General features: G+C 40.3%; 1 protein-coding gene and 1 long non-coding RNA gene across 2 annotated transcripts in view; one reads left to right on the forward strand and one right to left on the reverse strand.

Annotated features, from left to right (window-relative positions):
* PWWP2A (PWWP domain containing 2A) overlaps window positions 1–20683 on the forward strand; it is a 40801-nt gene that overhangs the window by 4526 nt on the left and 15592 nt on the right. The window contains exon 2 of the mRNA XM_019534898.1: window positions 14004–14971. Within this exon, the coding sequence (XP_019390443.1) occupies window positions 14004–14971 (968 nt within the window). The remainder of the gene's footprint in view (window positions 1–14003; window positions 14972–20683) is intronic.
* Window positions 4533–9327, reverse strand: LOC109309985. Its single transcript, XR_002101105.1, has 2 exons — window positions 8530–9327; window positions 4533–6937 (listed from the first exon to the last, which is right to left on the reverse strand). It is a non-coding gene; the product is annotated as an uncharacterized LOC109309985 (long non-coding RNA).

Below are 20683 nucleotides of genomic sequence, written 5' to 3' on the forward strand. Positions count from 1 at the left end.
GGGGAGGGGAGGTAGATTGAGGCCACCATGGTGAGGCAGGGCATGGGGCAGGGGTTGAGGCTGGGGCGCTGCTCGGCCAGGGCAGCAAATGGGACCTTGGGCAGGGAGTAGGACAGAGCTGTGGGGGGTTCATTCAGGGGGCACAGGTGGGTGGGGAATTGGAAGGGGAGGTACCTCCCTGCTGCTGCCCTGGGGGAGGCATAGGGGGAGGGGCATGCGTCTCCCAGACTTGTGCCCGGGTAGATGCGGGCTGCCCACTGTGGGCTTGGGGCTCTTCACTCCTAGAGACCTTTGGTCCTGCGGCCTCTGTTGGCCATGTGCCCGTCTGCCCAGCAGTGGTGGTGGCATCTAGTTGTGCCTCCCACTGATGGATGAGCAGGGGGCTGGTGGTGGATGCAGAGCACCTGGGGCAAAGGCAGCAGGGTGGAGAGCCCAGAGTCCACAGTGAGGGCAGATGTGGATTGTTCACCCCACTTGGCTCTGCTCCATTTAAAAGCATGCCCCCATTTAAAAATGGTGGCAGTGGCGCATGAACTAAAGCTCATTTGACACGCTTAGTTGAAGCACCCCCACCACCATTTTTAAGAGCTGGTATACTGATCCCCAAGATGAGCCTCCCACACCTCTGTCCCATTCCTTGCCCCAGGTCCCATTCATCGCTGTAGCTGGGCAGCACCCCCCGCCCCTGCTCCACTCTCTTCCTCACTGTGGGGGCCTCTGCCCCCTCCCCCATGTCATTTCCCCTCCACAGACCTAGCTGCAGGGCAAGGCTCTCCACACTGCCTGGCTGCATTCCTGTAAATCAGTTTATTGGATCGGTATCGGCCAATATGACTGGTTAATAATCAGCTGTTGATATCGGCCAAGAAAATCTTTATCGGTACACACATATTAGAAGTTGCATACAATTTTGTCGGTATGTGATAAGTTAATGCCATCTGGTGGCTCAGAACTGCTGCAAGGCTCACGTTGCACCTGGAAGAAGCAGACAATAGGGAAGTGCCTGGGGAGCACATTGCTTTAAGTCATGGGAGACATTAGAAAATGCTTTTTTTTTTTTTTAGAACACTGCATCTAGTGAAAGATATACTGACCTGGGTCTTGACAGTCCTATGCTAGTTTCGCTCCCCCTCCCTGCTGCCCCCCTTGCTCTTCTCCCCCTTCCCCAAAATCCCAGGTACATGCCATAAGTTTCAGTCTTGAATTCTGTTTTCTTGCACATTTGAGACTAGAGTTCCTGGCCTGTCTATCATTTGGTGAAGCTTTGGTTTCTAGCCCTGGTAGGTTCTTAAAAATCACAAATCTGAAGTATGGAGCCTCCCTTTTTAAATTCTGTACTAACAGAGTACTTCAGAGAACAATTACAAGACCTGGAAGTAAGAAGTTCCTTTGGTATCGGAATCTAAAGAGTGAAAGCATTAATCTTCCGCAGTCCTGGATATTGTTTGGAAGCTCTGTCTAGTTAAGTTTTTATTTCTGAACTAGAATGACTTTCAAACCAGCATTGTCAATTGTAACGTAATGAATTTAATTAATCCTCAGTGACTAAGTTTTGTAACGCCATAGTTGCAAAACTAGCTTTCTCTTAGCCTGTTAGAATGGTGTATTGCTCCCACTAGTGTAAGAGCTTCTGCAGTCCAGTAAGGTTTGAAAGCCATTACAACTAAGCTAGTCTGAAGTTTAATTCAAGAAACACGTGTGTTTTTAAATTGTTTAAAATATCAGCATTCTAATTGAGCATTTGTGACCCAGACCTGGCAGCCTGGTGTTGATGCACTGAGCTTCAGAGTGAAACAGACAAATCCTTTTTAAGTGATCAAAATGAAATACCACTATATATAAATCTCTGTATTAGTGATACTTCATTTTCATCGTGGAAAAAATTGGATTTTAGGTTACTCTTTTAAACTGAAAATTGGGTTTGGTTTTTTTTGGTTTTTTTTTTTTAATCGGAGAAAGCCAGGATCCCTGGTGATAATTTTTAAAGGTCACTCTTAATGGACAGTGTCAGTTGGCTACTACCATTTTCTTTTTATTCACTCAAAAAAAACCAGTAAGTTATAAAATTAAAAATAGAGGTGGATTGATGGTCAGATTCTTCAATATGGTCTCGTCTGTTTGAAGGAACTATAGTATAAGTTAATATCACTTTTTAAATATTAAATAACTGAGGTTTTACAAAGTCACTATTCAGCAGGAGGGAAAATGGAAGAAATTTCTGCCCCGATTCTAATTCTGTAGCTTGCTTGTTTATTTGTTTTTCCCTTTCCTTCTCTGCCCAATCTGCAAGATATCCCTAAGATTCACTCTCTCTTTTGGGAATAAGAAGCATGGACATGCATAGTTCCCTGGATTTATGAAAAAGTCAGACAGGATCACTTGCTGTTCATGGAACAGATATCTATTTTGTGACGAACTTCTCTAACATCTGCCTTTTCCTCCTTGATGCTACTGCAGTGGACCTAATTACAGAGGCATCAATTATGGTTTCTTTCTGGTATACTTAAGTGTTGCAGTTAAAAGTGGGGATTCAACCTTTTTATAAGAAGTGAAGCCTATTGTCCCCCTGTATTGTCACTTCCAAGTATGGATGAGTGCTTTCTTAGTTAAGTTCACTTTCAAGATAAGACTCAGTTTAAGAAACTTATCATGCTAATATTCCATTGTAATAGAGTAATGCAGACTGTGTACAAGACTTACTTTTGGAAAATATAGACTCCACTTGGAAAAAAAAATATTTATGTCCTTTATGTAAAGTTTCTACTTTAGAGCTGATGAATAAGACTTGTTGCAAAATTTAGTTTTGTTACTGATACTGGGAAAACCTTATGGTATATATACATACTGTCCAACCAGATCCTTTGTCAGTAAAGTAGGAGTCTGAAGAGAATGAAAAAGTGGCCAAAGTCCTCTGTTGGTTTAAGGAAAGAAACATAACGATGTGAACTTTCTTGGCAAAAGCTTCTTGGCATTCTCCGACGTGTGCCACAAGCTGCCCTTTTTTCAAAATGGTTGGTTTTCTTTTGTTCTCAGTAGGACTATGGCTGAGGGCTTCTCTTAGCAAAGATGGTGCTTGAATCCTATGTTGTCAGGAGGCAGAACATGTTTATTGAAGATAGTTTAGCTTCATTTCCTTGAGGGAGCGTGGAGCATAGAGGCAGATGGGGTTTTTTAAGAAGCATGATGAGTCTCATGCTAAGTTAACACTTAAAAAGACTTAGAGTTGACACTAATACTGAAGTAAAAATATTACGTTTTAGCATTCTCTTCTTTTATTGCATTGTATTTATAGATGGTGATTTTAAACTACCAGCTTTAATTAGGACTGTTTTTTGTTGAACATTGTAGTATCCATTTGAGTGTTTCAGGAACTAAACAAAACTGATCTAGAAACACCTCTAGATAAAATGGCTCTCACACTGTGTCTATGCTGAAGCAAAATGACTGTATTTAGTACAGATTGAAAATACAAACCTGTTAGAAACTTGCAATTTATTTATGTATCTTTGTTTATAATCTGTTACTCAGACCTACAGTGAAGCAGCAGAAAGTTTTACAAGGAGCGTCCTTTAACTTTTTCAGATGGAGACGGGAGAAGCTACCTTCCCTAGAGCCTTCCTTCAGACCTTTCCAAGGGTAGTTATTCGTCTCTGTATTGTCTTAAGTGTTTCAGACATGCCCTGATTTCCTGACTGCAGTGGAGCTCATGAGATTATGATGTCATGGCTCCTGTCCATTTTAGAGCTGGAACTCCTTCTCCAGGGGTGGACATTTAAAGTGGTAACAGCTTCTAGCTGTGTTTTATTTTCTGTTGGCTTCTGGGTGGTTAATGAGCTTGTTGTAGCACCATATCCACATGGTCTTCTATGGGTAGGAATGATGCAATAGAAAAGTGACTTATCCATTCCTCAGGGGCACTAGGTACAAGCAGCTGCAGGAGATTGTTCTGACAACTTCATTTACATTGGGGAAAAAACCCCAAACAAACATGCTTTTCAAAATGCACTAGAAAATTATTTTTGGCTCAGGATATATCTGAATACATTCAAATACTATTGGAATATAACAGTAGAAATCTTTACATTAGTTGAAGGAGGTTCATGGGCTTAGAAATGAACAGTCCAAATAAAGACTTATTCTGATTATGATATATTAATATCAGCCCTGGCCTATTCTGTTCATATGTTGGGTCTGTTAGTCCAACATAGTCTTCATTGAGCATCCTTAATTGGAGGATCCTGCCACAGTGTTTCAGCTGTGAGATGAGAGAGATCTACCTCTCCACAAAAAATGCTGCTTCTACAGACGAGGCTGCTTAGCCGAAGGCTAGTGCAGTGATTCGGACAAAGTACTACATAGACTAAACAAAGTACTACATTTCCTGTATAGCTTATTCTGGTGCTGTGGTACTCAGGTTATGAATAAATTACTGAGAAAATTATCTGACTCTTGTGCCTGCCTTCTAAGTGGTCTGATGGATGTTTAGAAAATAGATAGACATAACATACATTTTGCACTAAACAGAATAGTAATGATGTGTATTCTGAATTAATATTTTTAATACTGTTATTAGTGTGAAGTAGTTGTATAACCTGATTTCCAGTATAGTTCATTCTGAATAGTCCTGGAATACTGTTGTGCATGTAAACAACATAATTGGAGCATTATTACTTGTATAATTTCTTTAAATACAAACTAAAGCACCAAATTCAAGTAGATGATGCATGAAACAGTCAAAGGTGCTTATACAGCCAGTACAATACATAGTTAAGCCAAATGAGAGCAGATTATTAACTTCTAAAGAAACATAAAAAGAATACGCAGTATAGCATATCACCTAAAACTGATACTGCACATGAAACGTTCTTGAACCAAAGATCACATATAATGTAGTAGTAATAGAGCAGAGTTCAATGATCTTATTTTGTAAATGAAGATACACAAATCAAATGCGAGTTAACACCTGAAATACTAACCTCCTGCAATAACTATTAGTGGACATTCATTCTCATACAAATCATATGGTCCACATCAAGTTATAAATGTCTTTGAGACCCAAGAAGAGGAGGTCTCATGTTTAAAGCTGAGTTGGCTTTTCTTTAGAGAAGATGGTGATAGCTTAGACAAGCCTCTTGCTTGTTTGTTTCTTTCTTTCTTTCTGACCATCCTTTTTTGCACTTGTGGACTACATAAAAAATCCTGCCCGTTAAAACAAACCTCCAGACCATTATGTGTTGTTTATGTGCATGTGTTTAGTTTCAAGAACACTAGGAGTAAATCCTAAATAGGCTTATAACCACTACTTGTAATAGCTCTTCCCTATCTATACTCCCCCTTGTTTAGTTTCAGTCTACACAGCCAGCTAACACTGTTTGGGTGGGGAGTGAAAGGGGTGTGCAACACTTCACTCTTATCCCATTTGGAGTAGTTGAGGGGTTTGGTTTTTTTTTATTAACTTCTATTCCCATAGAAATAAAAAGCTTCTAACTTCACTGACATCCTTAACTGCTAATGACTGACTGTAGTTGATGCCCCATTACAGAAGACCACATGTCAAGCTCTAAACATACGTTCAGTCGTAATTGGCAAGACTTAAAATGGTAAAGTCTCAGACCAGGGATTGCTTCAAAAACTAATAAATGTACCATGATTTGTTAATGTTAGAAATATTAATTGGAAAACTAAGCTAAATACCTACCAATTAATCCCCATGTTCCTTAGTTGTGCCATGTGAGAGAGCAGAAGCTGAGGCACAGCAAAATGAGTAAGACCTCTTCCTACAGCTCCAGAGACATGACCTTGAGTTTGAACCCTACTCTAGACATCTTGAAGGCTGCTTCCTGTCAGTGCAGTTGCAGATAGATACCTCTTTATTCAGACTGGAGAGTCAATGGTGGCTGTCCCTCGTGCTAGCTATATTACTTCCTTGTGTGCTCCCTCCTATAGAAACTGGTGTTCTAGCTAGCCAATTCAGTTCAAGTAGACTTTTGAAATAAGGGAAAAAAGCCCCCATGATGTGTGAATCATCATACTGCACCTCTCAGGAAAAGCTTAAATCTGTTCTTTATTATGTTTTTGATAATCTGGCCACACGCTTCTATCTCTGAATCTAACTATTTAAAAGCTGTGTTAGCATTAAAACTCATGTTCCTAGTCTATAAAGCAAGCCTAGAGTAACCTCTGACTGATATATCAAAGTCTTGTTTAAATGCAGCATTTTATTACTATGAAATATCAAGTGGGATAATGCCTTCAGCTACACACATTACTGAAGCCAGGGATAGATTTTGCTTGGCACAAAGTAGTGACAAAACCTGGTTATCTCCTGAAAATCCCAGAGTAGGTTGCGCTGAGCTGGCAAGAAAAAAAAAATCACCCCCCCTTCCTCCTTGAGCAGGTTGCCTTTTGGCAAAAGACAAATGGATTATTTTGGGCAACCACATTTGATGTTGTTATGAATTATTCTAGGCCTGGAGCCCCGCTTCCACAGCCAGTTGACCTTTTTGCTCTGGTTTTCCTAGTTTTGTGCTAAAGATAACTCAGTAACAAGAGGTTCTAGCACAAGAGCTTTGCAGTCCTGTAGATGAAGATTTTGGGTAGGGTTGTAGCTTGCAGTGGTTGTCTCGAGTTATAACCATACACCAAAAAATAAATAGTTTTTAATATTCAGTAGATCATAAAATGTGTTCGTAGCATTAAAGGATGGCATTGTCTCATCAAAAGTAATGTTAGCTGAGACTCATTCTCCCTATACAGGATGTTTTTTCTTGGATCTTTCATTAGGTGTATAGTCTTCTTAGTTGTATACAGTGAACTTTAGACTCACCACAGATTCGATGTTTAGACTGAGTTGAAATTGCATGATTTGGTCTAGTTTCCTTTAAAATGTCCTATTTTGGACCTTCTGGTTTTGTAGGCTGTATGCCATCCAACATTCCTGTTGTGAATGTAAGTTAATAAAGGTGACTGACTAATTTATCATCCATTTGAGCAGTATTGTCTATTCTGCCTTAAATGTTTCATGGTGGCCTTTTCTAGTATAGCTATACTAGCAGTTAAGCCAAATGCTTGCTTTTGGAAGCTGTACACATTCAGAAACTCTCAAAACGCATGGTTTTGAATATTTTTTTAAATGCTCTGGTTTACATAATGGAAATTTCTATTACTAGAACTTGACCAAAATCTCTTTTCAAGGTTTAGGACTCTGGGTGCCTAAGGAGTTAGAGGTGGGACTTGACATAACACACTATAATAAAAGCTTTAATTCTTACCAAATATCTTGCTAAATACCTTACTGTTTCTCTTGCATTTACCATTCAATTCCTGCCTTTTTTCTGCTTCCTGTAATAGAGGAGATTCCATATTCTAAATTATTTGATGCTTTCTTACTGTTCTCACCTACCCCTTTACCCTCTGATACTTTCCTAAATATTTTCTCCTCCCAGCCCTTCCTACCACATCTTCTGTTATTTCTTAACATTTTCTTTCTTACCCTGTTATATGGCTTGAAAATGTTGTTGGATGCCTGATAAACAGCAAGTTTAAACAGGCCACAGGAAGATACAGAAGTTGGAAGGGAGCCCACTACTATCGAGCAGTGCCCAAGTAAGAAGCCTGTGAACCTCCAGCAGTGGGAAGAAGCGCAGGTGGTGTCCCTGAACACTCTTTGGAAGATCATCTTTTAATTCTCACGGGGCTAAATCTTGGCTGCTTAAGCTTTGCATTGGAGCAGTGGTTCTCAACTCTTGTATTTGAGGCAGACTCTGAATCTATTCAGGGCACACTGGAAAATATCAACTCATAGTTTGCACTTGATTTTTTACGACAATTTGCATGCATTCAAAGCACTACTTTTTGAAATAAAAACTCCCCCACAACTTAAAACATGTCTGAAAGATTTGCTAGTAGACATGACATGCCAGATTTAGAGCCTATTTTAAGTGTCATCTATTTACATTCTTCCTTGGAACAGTCCCATGGTTTCGTCATTTTCACGAAATGTTGAGGTGGCGTGGAGGGAGGGGGATTAGAACAACCTAGCATTCATGTCTGCTTGTGTTTTTTTGTACCATCCACCACCTACTATGCTTTCTTGCCATTTAAGAAAGTGCAGCCTGTAAAAAGCTTCCAGTCTAAAAAGTGAATCATCATACCTGTAGATGCATCTCAGGATCATTGCTCAGACTTCTTCTGACTTATGTTGTTGTTTTCCCCACCCCAACCCATAAAAATTGTACTTGATTTATATAAAGTCAGCCAGTGTTCAGACCCCCTGGTTACTGGACTGTAGTGATTTGTTTTTGGCAGTAGCCATTTGAGGACTTAATCTGTAAGTACAGTCAATATGGGGGAGGGATAGGGGGAGCTGTTTTTTTTTCCTAAAATTGAGCCTCAAAATGTGGGGTTGACTTACACAAGATTGACTCTACTCTTGAAACCATGCCGTATTTTTAAGTACATTTAGGAGCCAGTAATTACAGATTAATGGGAAATAGCTTCTACTTCCTCTTGAATAGAGTTCTACTTTACCTAGTTGACCACAGTGCAGCTTGGGACCATCTCAGATATACAACTGAAATGTAAATGCGATTCTCTTCATCTGTTCTGGGAGCATAAGTGCAGCCGTTACAGGAATAGGGAGATACCCATGCATCTTCAGAGGGCAATCCTGCTCTATAATGGAGGCACTTTTATGCCTAGAACAGGGTAAAAGAATCACTTTAGTCGGGTAACTGAATTTGTCACAAGTTGCATTTTAGTTTTGTACTAGTTAAAATAAATTCATCCCTTAGTGGCTAAAATATGAGCCTGGTTATCAAACTTATAGTTGATCTTAAATTAAGCTTTGTGACTTGTCTGAGCTTGTTGAAAGAGGAACAGTCCATCTGGAATTTGACGGTAAGCTTATTTGTTATGAACTGTCAAAGGTTCAACTGTCTGTGGTATTCTTGTTTCGCATCTGTATAAATTTGACTGAACTCTCTTAATACGCTGGGATTTAAGTGAGCATTTGGATGTGCATACAGTGCATTTAGTGTCTGTTTAAAGCAAATCGCTAAGCAGAAACACAGACCACCACAACCAGCTAGTGGAGAGGTTCTCAACGTGGCTGCACCTAGAATTGCATATGTAGGAAGACTTCTGCTTCAAAATTATGCGTCTTAACCAGGATGCCATAAGTGCTGCAGGGTGCTTCATAAAAATAGCACTGTTGTGTGCAAACACCTACACATGATTCTAAGATCAACCCAGAGTTTCAGACTGGAATCCATAGTGTCAAAAACATTCTGACCTGTGATGGTCATTCTGGGTTCTTTGCAACAGAATAATTACTCTATTTTTCTATAGCAACAAAGCCAAAAGGCAAGTATAAATTAAGAACTGGCAATTTCAGAGGGGTGCCTTGAGTTTGATGTAGGGGGAAACTTGAGTCTAAAAAAGTTAAGAACCACTGCTCCAAAGACTTTTTAAATGCACATTTATGGTAGAAAAGGCTATTTAGTCTTACAATCTGACAAAGCATAGGTACTTTCTAAACTCATTCATTCTCCTTCCCCCTCCCCACCCCATTAGTGAAGGGAGTGGGGCACCATTGTTAATAGTGACCCGCCATCACATTGACAAAACATTTCATACCTGTCAAGAAAAATGACTTGTGTTTTGTCCCTGTTGAGGGAACAGCTATATATAAATGTCAATAAACTGATGTGGAGGTAAAAAATGTGGACCCTGTATCCAGGAATGGGGTAGAAGAGAAGTAAATGGTTACTTTGCCATATTTTGCCCGTTGAGAGAATGATCCTTCTTGGTTTACTCTTATTATTTGGGACTGAAACGTAACAGAAACCTGTATGAAGGGGTGGATGGATTGGGTTTGCAGACACAGTTGGGGGAGGGAAGATTTGATGGGGAAAGTTTAGAAAAGTAAGTGTGGGGGAAACTTGGGATATGTGGAAGAAATACAGGGTAGGAGAGAGCATATGGCAGTGGCAGAAGAGGTTTCCTATAATTCTCGATAAATTAATTCAGCCCCCTACTCTAAACTTATGTCAATGACTCCCCCTGCAACCTAGCTTTAAATGGGTAGGTACCAGGTTGTTTCAGGTAAGGGTGTCAGTGGCTGGATATGATGCTGGTCATATCACTGCTTTGCGTGGTTGACCATAGAAACTGGAATATTGTTACTATGCTTGCATGATGGGCTGTTTGGCTCAGGCAGACATTTGACTTGTTTCTTTTTGGTAGGGTGGTGGGGAATACATGTCTTATCCCTTTAAATCACAAGGCCCTTGTACATGATAGTATTTTAAGCCAGTAGTTTTACTCATTAGACTATTAAGTATGTAGCATTTTCCAAATATTTGTTACCTCCATCCAACTGATGAAAAGATGGACACAGACTTTACCAGCATGGAAGAAACTAAAGCTTCTTTGTAGCAGTAATGATATAGTAAAACTTCTGGGTTTTTTTATGTATTGTAAACTTAATGATTGTTGACTAATACTGGAGCATATCTCAGAACTTAATTTTGGGTGAAACTTATCTGTAAGCCTCAAGTGTCTGTGTAATTCAGATAGTCTTTAGACTGTTAACACAACTATTTTATTTGCCACTTAGTGGAACTTTGCGACGTTGAAGCAGTTAAAAGGTCAGCATTATAAAAATGAATTTATTTTGTATTTATGCCAGGTGTACTTGTTTCTCTGATTCTTTGAATTCACTGAAGCCTTTTTAGTTTACCAGAGTGGTGTGATTTACAAGAACTCTGCTGATGGAGGATGATCTAAATTTTCTATGTTAAATAGACAAAGCATTCTGAACTGAATTTCAGTGGGATGGGGTTACTTCATAGCAAAGGGGAGACAACCTAACAGCATGCATAGAAGTGTACTATAATCCTTAAGCCGTGGATTGGCAGCCTACAGCCCACAGAGCCACTGGGTTTGGTGGAGGAGTTTTTTTGTACACTGCATTGTGCTGTGGCCAAGCAGCTGGATGTCTAGGTGGCAGTGAGCTTTCTTGTGTTGCCTTAACTTACTGCTAGGCAGCAGGTAGAAGCAGTGCAACTAGGATGGGCCATTCCGGCCTGTCACCCCAAAATGTTGCTGACTACTGACATAAGCTGGTTAATGCATAACTCCTTCTTCCACAGCTGAAAGATTTCAATGGAACAATAGTTGGTGAATAGGCAACAGGTATGACTGTCAGTATCTGGTCTGTTAAGTTGTCAGATATTTCCTTTCAGTACTTTTGTGGAAACAACTCTGTAGATTTAGCTAGTTGCTATTTTTTTTTTTTGGTACTAGTATGTAATGTATGCATTGCAGCTTGATGAGTAAAGGACTGTATGAGTTTGGGGGTGTTGTTTCTTAAGGTTTTCTTGTTCATTACCTAGTTTTAACAGATGCACAAAGGGAATCAGTAAACACTAATGTGGGGGCTGGCATAAAGATTCTTCTAACACAAACAGTAACCTGAATAATAATAAATCAGCGAAAATTGGAAGGTGGAATGTAGGTGTCTGTTTTAAAATGCTCCTTGCAAAGGTGCAAAAAAAATACACAAGTGTCCAGCATACTTGCATCTGGTAACAATGTAAGGGATGCTGCAATGCAAGCAGTTAGAATGGTACAGCTAATGCAGTTGATGCCTTGTGTCAGATGCTTGTTTGTATATAGTATTGTCTTCATTGCAAAAGTTAATTTAGTTATGTATTTAAGTTACTCCGCTGAGTGAGTGATCAGGTAGCAAAAGGCATACAAAAAGTGTTTTATTTACAGAATGATCAAATTGGCATTGACCTATTAGCTTCTGCATTCTTGCTGCATTATAAGCTGGAGGGTCAGCAGCACCTGAGCTTCAACCTACACCGTGACAGACCAGACTTGAGTCTAGAGCACTGTCTACCATAACTTTGTGGATGGAGATGGGCAAAACTCAAGTTATCCCTGGCTGCAGTATGGACAAGTTAAATATATTACCAGTGTTTAAGATTATTTAAGGTGTAACCATACAAACATCAGGTGTCTCTGGAGACTGGCAAGAATAATAGTGGTTGTGAACTAAATCACCACTTCACCCACTTGGTAAAAGAAAGGCAGGTTTAATGTTTTGTCAAAAGATAGCATGGCTTTCGTTTTGGAGCACATTGCAGGACCATGTTAATGTGCCTGCTGATACTGGTAGTCACAACAGAAGTGTGTTGCTCCACCAAAGTTGAGCCTATGTTGTACTAGTCTTGCAAGGTCTCCCCTGTTGTTTGATTGGAATTGAGGCAGTTATGATGGGTCTCTTACATAAACTCCCAAACAGGACAGCAGAAATCTTGAAACTTGACTAGTGCTAGCTGGGGAAAAAAGGTAACTTGGGGCATGGTGATTGTTGTACAGGAGAGGTAAGGCTAGATATGTAATAACTATGGCTAAGTACAGACGTTGCACTTAACGTGCTTTAAGCATGCAGAAACAAACATCAGTAACAGAACAGATGTCATTGGCACATACAGCGCTTTAAAAATGGCAGATTCTGCTCCAAGTTAACCCAGAATGAATGTGTAACTAAAGTGCTTTCTGTTAGTGTACGTTATCAATGTCTGTATTAGATCCCATCAAGGGTTAACATAGAGTGCAGTGACTGCAGTCCCAGGTGGCTTGGCTCAGGGCTGCACTCCCGCCTTGAGCAGAGCTCATTTGCTCTGCTGGAGCACCCCCCTCCCCCCATACTCTTTCACTGATCTGAGTCAGTGACAGCCCCACACAGCCTGGCAGGGGAAAGGGGAGAAGGGGGGTTTCTGTCTCCACAGCCCAGCTCGGGGGAGGGCATGCTGTAGAGGGCAAGGAGTCTGGAGTCGGTCTCTCTCAACAGGGATGTGGTATGCCACTGCCAAGCCAGGGCTGCTGTGGAAACAGACCCCAGAGCCCTTTTCCTGTAGGAGTCCTGGCTGGCTCATGGTGCACTGAAGCTACTGGCTCTCATTCCCCATGAACCCCACTCCCCACCCTCTCAGAGCCAGTAGCCAGCTGTGCCCAAGGAGGGGCTGGGAAGGGGTTCAGTTCCTTCCCCACCCCAGCTGCTGCTGCCAATTGCCAGCTGGGGGGGAGGGGGTGGGCAGGGCTGGGGAGATGGGCTGTTCTGGCAGCCTCCTGGGAGGCATGCAGGAGCGCCCCCAGTGAGGCCAGACTGTGAGCCCCCACCACTGAACAGCGAACATCTGTTAGGTTGGCTCCTGCTCAAACTTGTAGTGCTTTGAGTAAAACACAGTAAGTTGGAGCACTTCCTCTAGGGCCTTTTTGAAGTCTGAATTTAGCCTATATTTTTATTAGGGAAGCCACAAGCTTGCTTGATATCCCGTCTCTAGTTATAATGGATCAGATAGCAGTTGTCATAAAATGAAACTTATTATAGCTTACAGGTTTTTTTAATCCATTGGGATCTGGTAATAGTATTATATATAATGAATCTCCCGTCATGGAACCAAAACAAGTTGGCCAATATTTTTGTATTTTGTAAAATACTTGTAAGAACTGCGTGAAATCTAATGGGGTGTTTATTGCCCTTTTTTAGACTACCCCAAATCAGGTTTCATGTTGATTTGGGGAAGTGGAAAGAAACACTTCTGTGTCTTCAGCTTGCAGTCCCTATGGTATAGGTCTTGTTTTCTTTAGTGAGCTGTCAAGGCTAGATTACTGTAGTATGTTTGTAGATACCTGCCAAAAATTTACATTTGCTACTACTGTAGAAAGTGATACAATTGGTAGAAATTTGCCTGTGAGTCTGAAGTCTGCTCTGTGTGCTCCACTGGCTGTAGTTAAAAGTCCTTTTGTCAAAACCTTGAGTTAGGACTGAAGGGTTGTTTGGAAAGAGAGAAATTGTTCTTGAACTCTAAACAGAACTAAAATTAGTATCTCAGAAATGGGAGTCCATTAGCATAGACATTTAAATAAAATCATTTAATGTAGTTTTAAAAAACACTTATTTTTCGTTTTTTGTTTTTTTTTTTAAGGTTTGGACCCCATGGAATCCCTGTGACCATATTTCCTAAAAGGGAATACAAAGATAAACCTGAAGCCATGCAGCTCCAAAGTAAACCATTCCAAGATGAGACGCAGGTGAAGTGTGAAGCCAATGGTGCAGTCCCTGATGATTCTTCTCCCATTCAGCCATCAGAACCTAGCCTAGCTAAAAGCTTATGGACTTCTAAACCACCCCCTCTCTTTCATGAGGGAGCGCCATATCCCCCTCCTTTGTTTATCAGGGACACGTATAACCAATCAATACCTCAGCCTCCACCCCGAAAAATTAAGCGGCCCAAGCGGAAAATGTACAGGGAGGAACCCACTTCTATTATGAATGCTATCAAACTACGACCCAGGCAGGTCTTGTGTGACAAATGTAAAAACAGTGTTGTTGCAGAAAAAAAAGAAATTAAGAAAGGTGGCAATGCAAGTGACGCTTCAAAATATGATGATAATAAAAAGCGAAGAAACGAGAGTGTAACTACTGTGAATAAAAAACTTAAGACTGACCATAAAGTGGATGGAAAAAGCCAAAACGAAAGCCAGAGAAGGAATGCTGTGGTCAAAGTTTCAAATATTGCCCATAGCAGAAGCAGAGTTGTTAAAGTTTCTTCTCAAGCAAATACTTCAAAAGCGCAGTTAAATACTAAAAAAGTTCTCCAGAGCAAAAATATGGATCATGCAAAAGCTCGAGAAGTTTTGAAAATGGCCAAAGAGAAGGCACAAAAAAAACAGAGTGCAACTTCCTCTTCCAAAAACACGCATTCAAAGGTCCATTTCACACGGCGTCTTCAGAACACCAGCTCAGGGTCCCTTCCACCTCGATTGCGTTTAAAGCCACAAAGGTACCGGAATGAAGAAAATGACTCTTCCCTCAAGACAGGACTTGAGAAAATACGGAGTGGCAAGATGGCAACTAAGCCCCAGTCTCGTTGCTCCTCCACCCGCTCAGCAGGTGAGGCCCCTTCAGAAAACCAGAGCCCCTCAAAAGGCCCTGAAGAGGCCAGCAGTGAGGTTCAGGACACAAGTGAAGTGCATGTAACTGTTGATCAGGATGAACACCAGACATTGGGCAAGAGAGGCAGCAAAAGCAATATAACGGTTTACATGACCCTTAATCAAAAGAAATCTGACTCTTCCAGTGCATCAGTTTGTAGTAGTGATAGTACAGATGATTTGAAATCCACCAACTCTGAGTGTAGTTCTACTGAAAGCTTTGATTTTCCTCCAGGCAGCATGCATGCACCTTCCTCCTCCTCCTCCTCTTCCTCCTCCTCTTCAAAGGAAGAGAAAAAGCTTGGTAATTCCTTGAAAATGAAAGTTTTTTCCAAAAACGTCTCTAAATGTGTCACACCAGATGGCAGGACCATATGTGTAGGGGACATTGTTTGGGCCAAGATTTATGGCTTCCCTTGGTGGCCAGCCCGTATTCTTACTATAACTGTGAGCCGGAAAGATAATGGCCTTTTAGTTCGACAGGAGGCCCGTATTTCGTGGTTTGGGTCCCCAACAACATCTTTTCTTGCTCTTTCACAACTATCCCCCTTTTTAGAAAACTTTCAGTCGCGCTTTAATAAGAAGAGAAAGGGCCTTTACCGCAAGGCTATCACAGAGGCAGCCAAGGCTGCTAAGCAGCTGACTCCCGAAGTTCGGGCCCTGCTGACACAGTTTGAAACGTGAACATGGAAAGTAAGGTAGGCAAGAAAGTTGGAGGCTCCACAAATTTATAGCCTAGTTAGAGAACTACTATGAAGGTCTTGGCCAATTCAAGAAGTTGCACTCAGTTGACTGCTCTTTTTATACTAAAATTGTTCCATTTGTAGCAGTTTCTTGAAAGTTAAACTACTAAATGAATTGAACATGCAATTGAAATTAGGCTAAAGTGAGAACTTCAGTATTTTTCAAGTAAGAATCTTTTTTAATTAAAAATTCCTTAACACCCCGTGCATAGGAGCCATAGCCTCAGCTGAAAGGCAATTTATTTGCAGGGAATTTTTTAGTAGTTTCTACCCAGTACGTACTTAGTTACTACATGGCAAAGGGTAAACATAAGGGATGGAAGTAATAGCTGTGATCTCAGTGGCCCACCAGGGGAAGTGCAGAAACTTAAGCCCTCTCTGAATCGTCTTTAAACTTCAAATAGCTTCTAAGACAGTTGGGCTCGCCAGTGTGAATGGGGCCAAAGTGCATTTACAACACTTGTAAAAATGTCTAGTCCCAACCATGTTGGCTTGTTTAAATACATCCTAGAAAGCTATTTAGTTACTCTCCTGAAACAGTTTCAACATAGTTTAAAGACCAGATTAAATGGGATCTTGTCTTAGTGACCACTCTTTCAAACACTCAGTCTTTCTATGCACACGGGCACAAGTATGACACTTCAGGGTCAGACAAGCCGAAGGGATGCCTGTTGCTCAAAGACAAAGCTAAAAAGTTGTTCGGTATTTGGGATCAAGGGCTGTTAATGCTGCATAGGTGTGAACTATAACTTCCTGTCTTTCTTCCACTGAAGAAATCTTCCAGGCCTCTTGCCTGGGAGTTTAAATCAAGAGAGGCTTTGTTTGAATGTGTAAATAAATTGATTGCTGAAATTGGTCAGATTTTCTCCTGACTGGTGGTTCCTAAATTCTTAGGATACGTCCTAGTAAATTACACTTTGTGAATTGTCAGATGTGTAATTGTTGCATTTTGGATGTATCTAACTTCATTTTTTTAAATATTTCCGTTTAAGGTATCTGTTTGCAGGTCAGAAAATGAGAATATGTAATTGTGTAATGCTCTGAAATGTAAAAAAACTGTAAATAAAATTGACTAAATCTGAATTATTTGTGTGTGTTTCTCAAAAAGCTTTGAAAATTCAGGATGTTTAGAGTATTTTCTATGTGCACAATATATAGAAGGCATCCTTTAAAATGTAAAATATCCTTTCTCATTCAGCACTTTTAAGAGAGAGATTTATTGCTTGCTGTAAAACACAGTTGGTGTATACTTCTAATTTTGAAACTAAACATTCATCTGTTCACTTTTCCCCAAAACTAGCTCTGTAAAGGGCTTTCTGCCCTAGGTAAAGCTTTACAAATTAATTATCCCTGAAGTAAATTCTCTTCCATATATTTAAGTAAAAACAAAAAAATGATCACTTATACAGTGGGGTAGTGTTTTCGATCAACATTTTATTCCCCCCCGCCCTCCGTCTGTCAAAAGCTAATCAATCCCCTCTCCACTGTTACCTTACTTCTTGCATGTCTGCTGCTCAGTGTTGGGCATTTTCATGCAGCTGATTTTGTGTTTTCCTTTCTTGGTCCATTTGTGACCACTGGAATTACTGTCTTTTTTTTTTTTCCCATCCTCTTCCAGCTTTGCACTGTCTTGCGAAGAATTTGGCTGCCTTCATTCCTCATCCCTCCCAAGTTTTTCTATTGTTGGCCATATAGGCAAACCTGATGAGAAACACAAATTTAATACCAACAATTTAATTTAACTGTAACTTAAAGCACAATGTAAAGGATTTTATCAGTAAAAATCCTCAATGTTTATTGTAGTAGAGTTTTTTATAGATGATTCAGTTATATTCCTGCATGCTATTAACCAAGTCAGTTTGTTTCTAAAATGCTGAGGTTTTTTTTCCAACCTGTTAGGTTATGTTCACACAACTCTTGAATATCTAGTGTGTTAAACACACACTGGTCCAAACTCTTTTTTTTTTTTTTTTTTTTTGAGGAACTTACGATTAATCTTTTGTGTTAGGTCTAATTAAGCTTCCAACTCTACTAGGGTGGTTTTTGTTTGTTTTTGGAGAATTAAACAACTTCCAAGAAAAAACAGTCAATGCTTTTTGAATGTAATAAACACACAAATTTTTATTATGTGAAATCCTGTTTCACTCTTATGTATTCTTTCCTGCAAACAGAAACAATTACTGTATTTCAGCAAAAAAAAAAAAAAGACTTATTTTGTTGTTAAAGCAGGCTACTTTTCTGAAGCCAAAAATCCATGCAATATGGTTTTTGAAATATTTCTTTATGCTTAGAGCAGATTGATGGCTATCTGTTCAGGTTTAGCAGTTCAAAATGAATTGACCACGCATTTTAAAAACTGTCTAGTTAGGTTTTCAAGCCAAAGATTTGAGGTAAAATATTTTAAGTTATCATGCCATTTTAAAAGATATGGAAGTTTTTAACACTTCATGGTGTAGGAGTAGAGAGTATAGTTCTAGAATAAATTTGCAGTGAGTTTCCTCAGATTTTCATTGGTGAGATGGGAAAGAAAGTTAAGTCCCCAATTTTAAGTTTGCAGGAATTTACAGGGTGTGTTTAGTACCCAATGACTGGTCATCCTGGCACATTCTTTACTGGATTCCTTTCTGTAACATAGACAGCATTCGCACAGAAGAAGAAACATAATTCAGGTTCTCTTAATTAGTATTTGGTCCCAGAACTTTGACGATAGACTATACAAGAAACTTTCACATGACATTTATATTCATAGTCAAAAGTACCTGCTTTAGGCATAATTCAAAATCTATACATGACAGGAAATCATGGAAAAGTAGTCTTGAGTAGCTTATTTGTTTTAAGATTGAGTGCAGTTAGTGGTGAAACAAATGTTGGGAATAAATGCAAACTGTAACTGGATAGTTGGCTGTATCTGTACTTCATACCTAATTACCCTATCCGTGAGGGCTACGGTTGGAATATTTGAGTGGTGGAATATTTGAGGCTATTCCAGTGCTTGCTGCTCTGCAATTGCAAGAAATTAAGTATGCCTATCTGATCCCAAGAAATGATCGAGCATGAGCACCAATTCTGCAATACCCATAGTTTTAAGTTCACTTTCAGTTGTCTCTAAATCTAGTTTAGTCTGTTAATGACTGTTTTTACAGTGCCAGTGTGATAGCATCTGTATAATTAAACTGTGCAACTGTTATGAGATGGCACATAGCGTTGTGGGAGTAAATAAAATAAGCCCCACCCCTAGCAGCCTCATATGCTAAAATATTACGCAGCAGTGAAAGTAAGGGGTGTTTCTGGTAGTGTTCTGCCAACTTACTGAAATACGTTACAGCCAATGAATTATGGGGTTTGCAGTTCCTTCTGTTTGCAGCTGGTATAGTCACTATTTATCCAATGTGAGAAAGTAGGATTCAGTCATGTGCCTTCAAAAGATAGCCTTTAGACTACATTAAAAGTATCTGCATTGGATAAGTACTGCAAAAACCCTGTAAGAACCCACTCCTTTACAGTAAAATATGGTCACTCCACATTTGAAATTGCATGTGAATATTTTCAGTGTTTGTACTTCTGTTGAGCTGAGTTCTACAGGAAATCAAACACAAATGTTCAGGAGTCCTTTAATAATTTTCAATACATGTCAACATTTAAATTGGCTCATCAGCTTTGTCACCAATTTTACTAAATGTAGTTTCTAACACTCAGAAAAACACTGCAGACTTGCTCGCTTTTTTTTTTTTTTTTCCCCTTTAATTTGGCCAAATGGTGTTGGGTCTAACACTTGAGTAAGGTTTTCCAGGGTTTGATAAACATAATCTAAAGAAAGAAGGATTCCAAGCTAGCCAGTTTCTTACCTTAACAAGGATTATACCACTGGAAAACTGATACAAGACTTGCTTTGTGCAATGCCTTCCCTAAGATATGACTTAAGCTACTCCACTCTTTAAATTCTTAAATGTCAAATGATCTTCCTTGCATGCTATGTTTTCAGTTTTTGCTTCAGTTCTGGGAATAGGCTAGGAATGGTTAAACAGGCCTGGACAGCTGCAGAAAGAAATGACATGATGCCCTTTCGGAGCCTTATTCATCATCGTCATCATCATCATCATTCTCCTCCTCGGTGCTCTGTGAAATAACGTAGAGAGAGAAAGCTGGCCTCTTGACTTCCTTTTTCTTTTCTTTTTTTTTTTTCTTAAATTTTGATTGTCAAAAGATACTTTTGACAAACCTTTATAAAGGCTGATCTGGACACTCATCAAACCTGTGTTCCTCCGTACAAATATTTGTGGCCTATGCTCAGGAGCTAGTCTGAGGTAAACCACAAACACTGGCAAGTAATTAACTGGATGGAGCAAAACAGAATACAGTATTTCATGAAGACTAGTCCTTCATGCAAGCAGTATAGGTGTGGTAGAACAGTGCTGCTCTGTATTGCCATGAAGCTGTGAACATGGCTGAGCCACTTTTGGTTCCAGACCTTGTGCTTGCAGAGGAATCTGCATGGAGCTGTCTTGCAGGGCTGTGTGAAGCTTCAGTTGCTGATTCAATTCAGCAGAGATTAGGCCCAATTTGGCGGCTGAATCTCTGAATCGAATCAGGAGATCCTTTAATCTCTCCAAATCAATTTGGAAAGATTCAATGATTTGGACACAGACACAGCTTTGAATGTTTTTCTACATACCTCAAGGTACTAGGTGGCTCGTGAATGCTGAGATGCTGGGGTGGATAGAGCATCCCAAGGGAGCACTGTGGGGGGGGGTCCCCAACACACTCAGCAGTGGGCCAGAAGCCCTTGTCCACTTCCGCATCCATTGGGGAATGTGAGGAGGATCCCCCCCATCCCCCGGCTCGGTGACTGGTGCCTCCTGGGTCTGGGGGGGGGGCACCCAGGGCTCCCCCCACGGCTAAGCCAGGAGGGGGGATAGTCCCCTGCATGC

The sequence above is a fragment of the Crocodylus porosus genome, unplaced genomic scaffold, assembly GCF_001723895.1.
Source record: "Crocodylus porosus isolate Cpor-Errol unplaced genomic scaffold, CroPor_comp1, whole genome shotgun sequence".
NCBI lineage: Eukaryota > Metazoa > Chordata > Crocodylia > Crocodylidae > Crocodylus > Crocodylus porosus.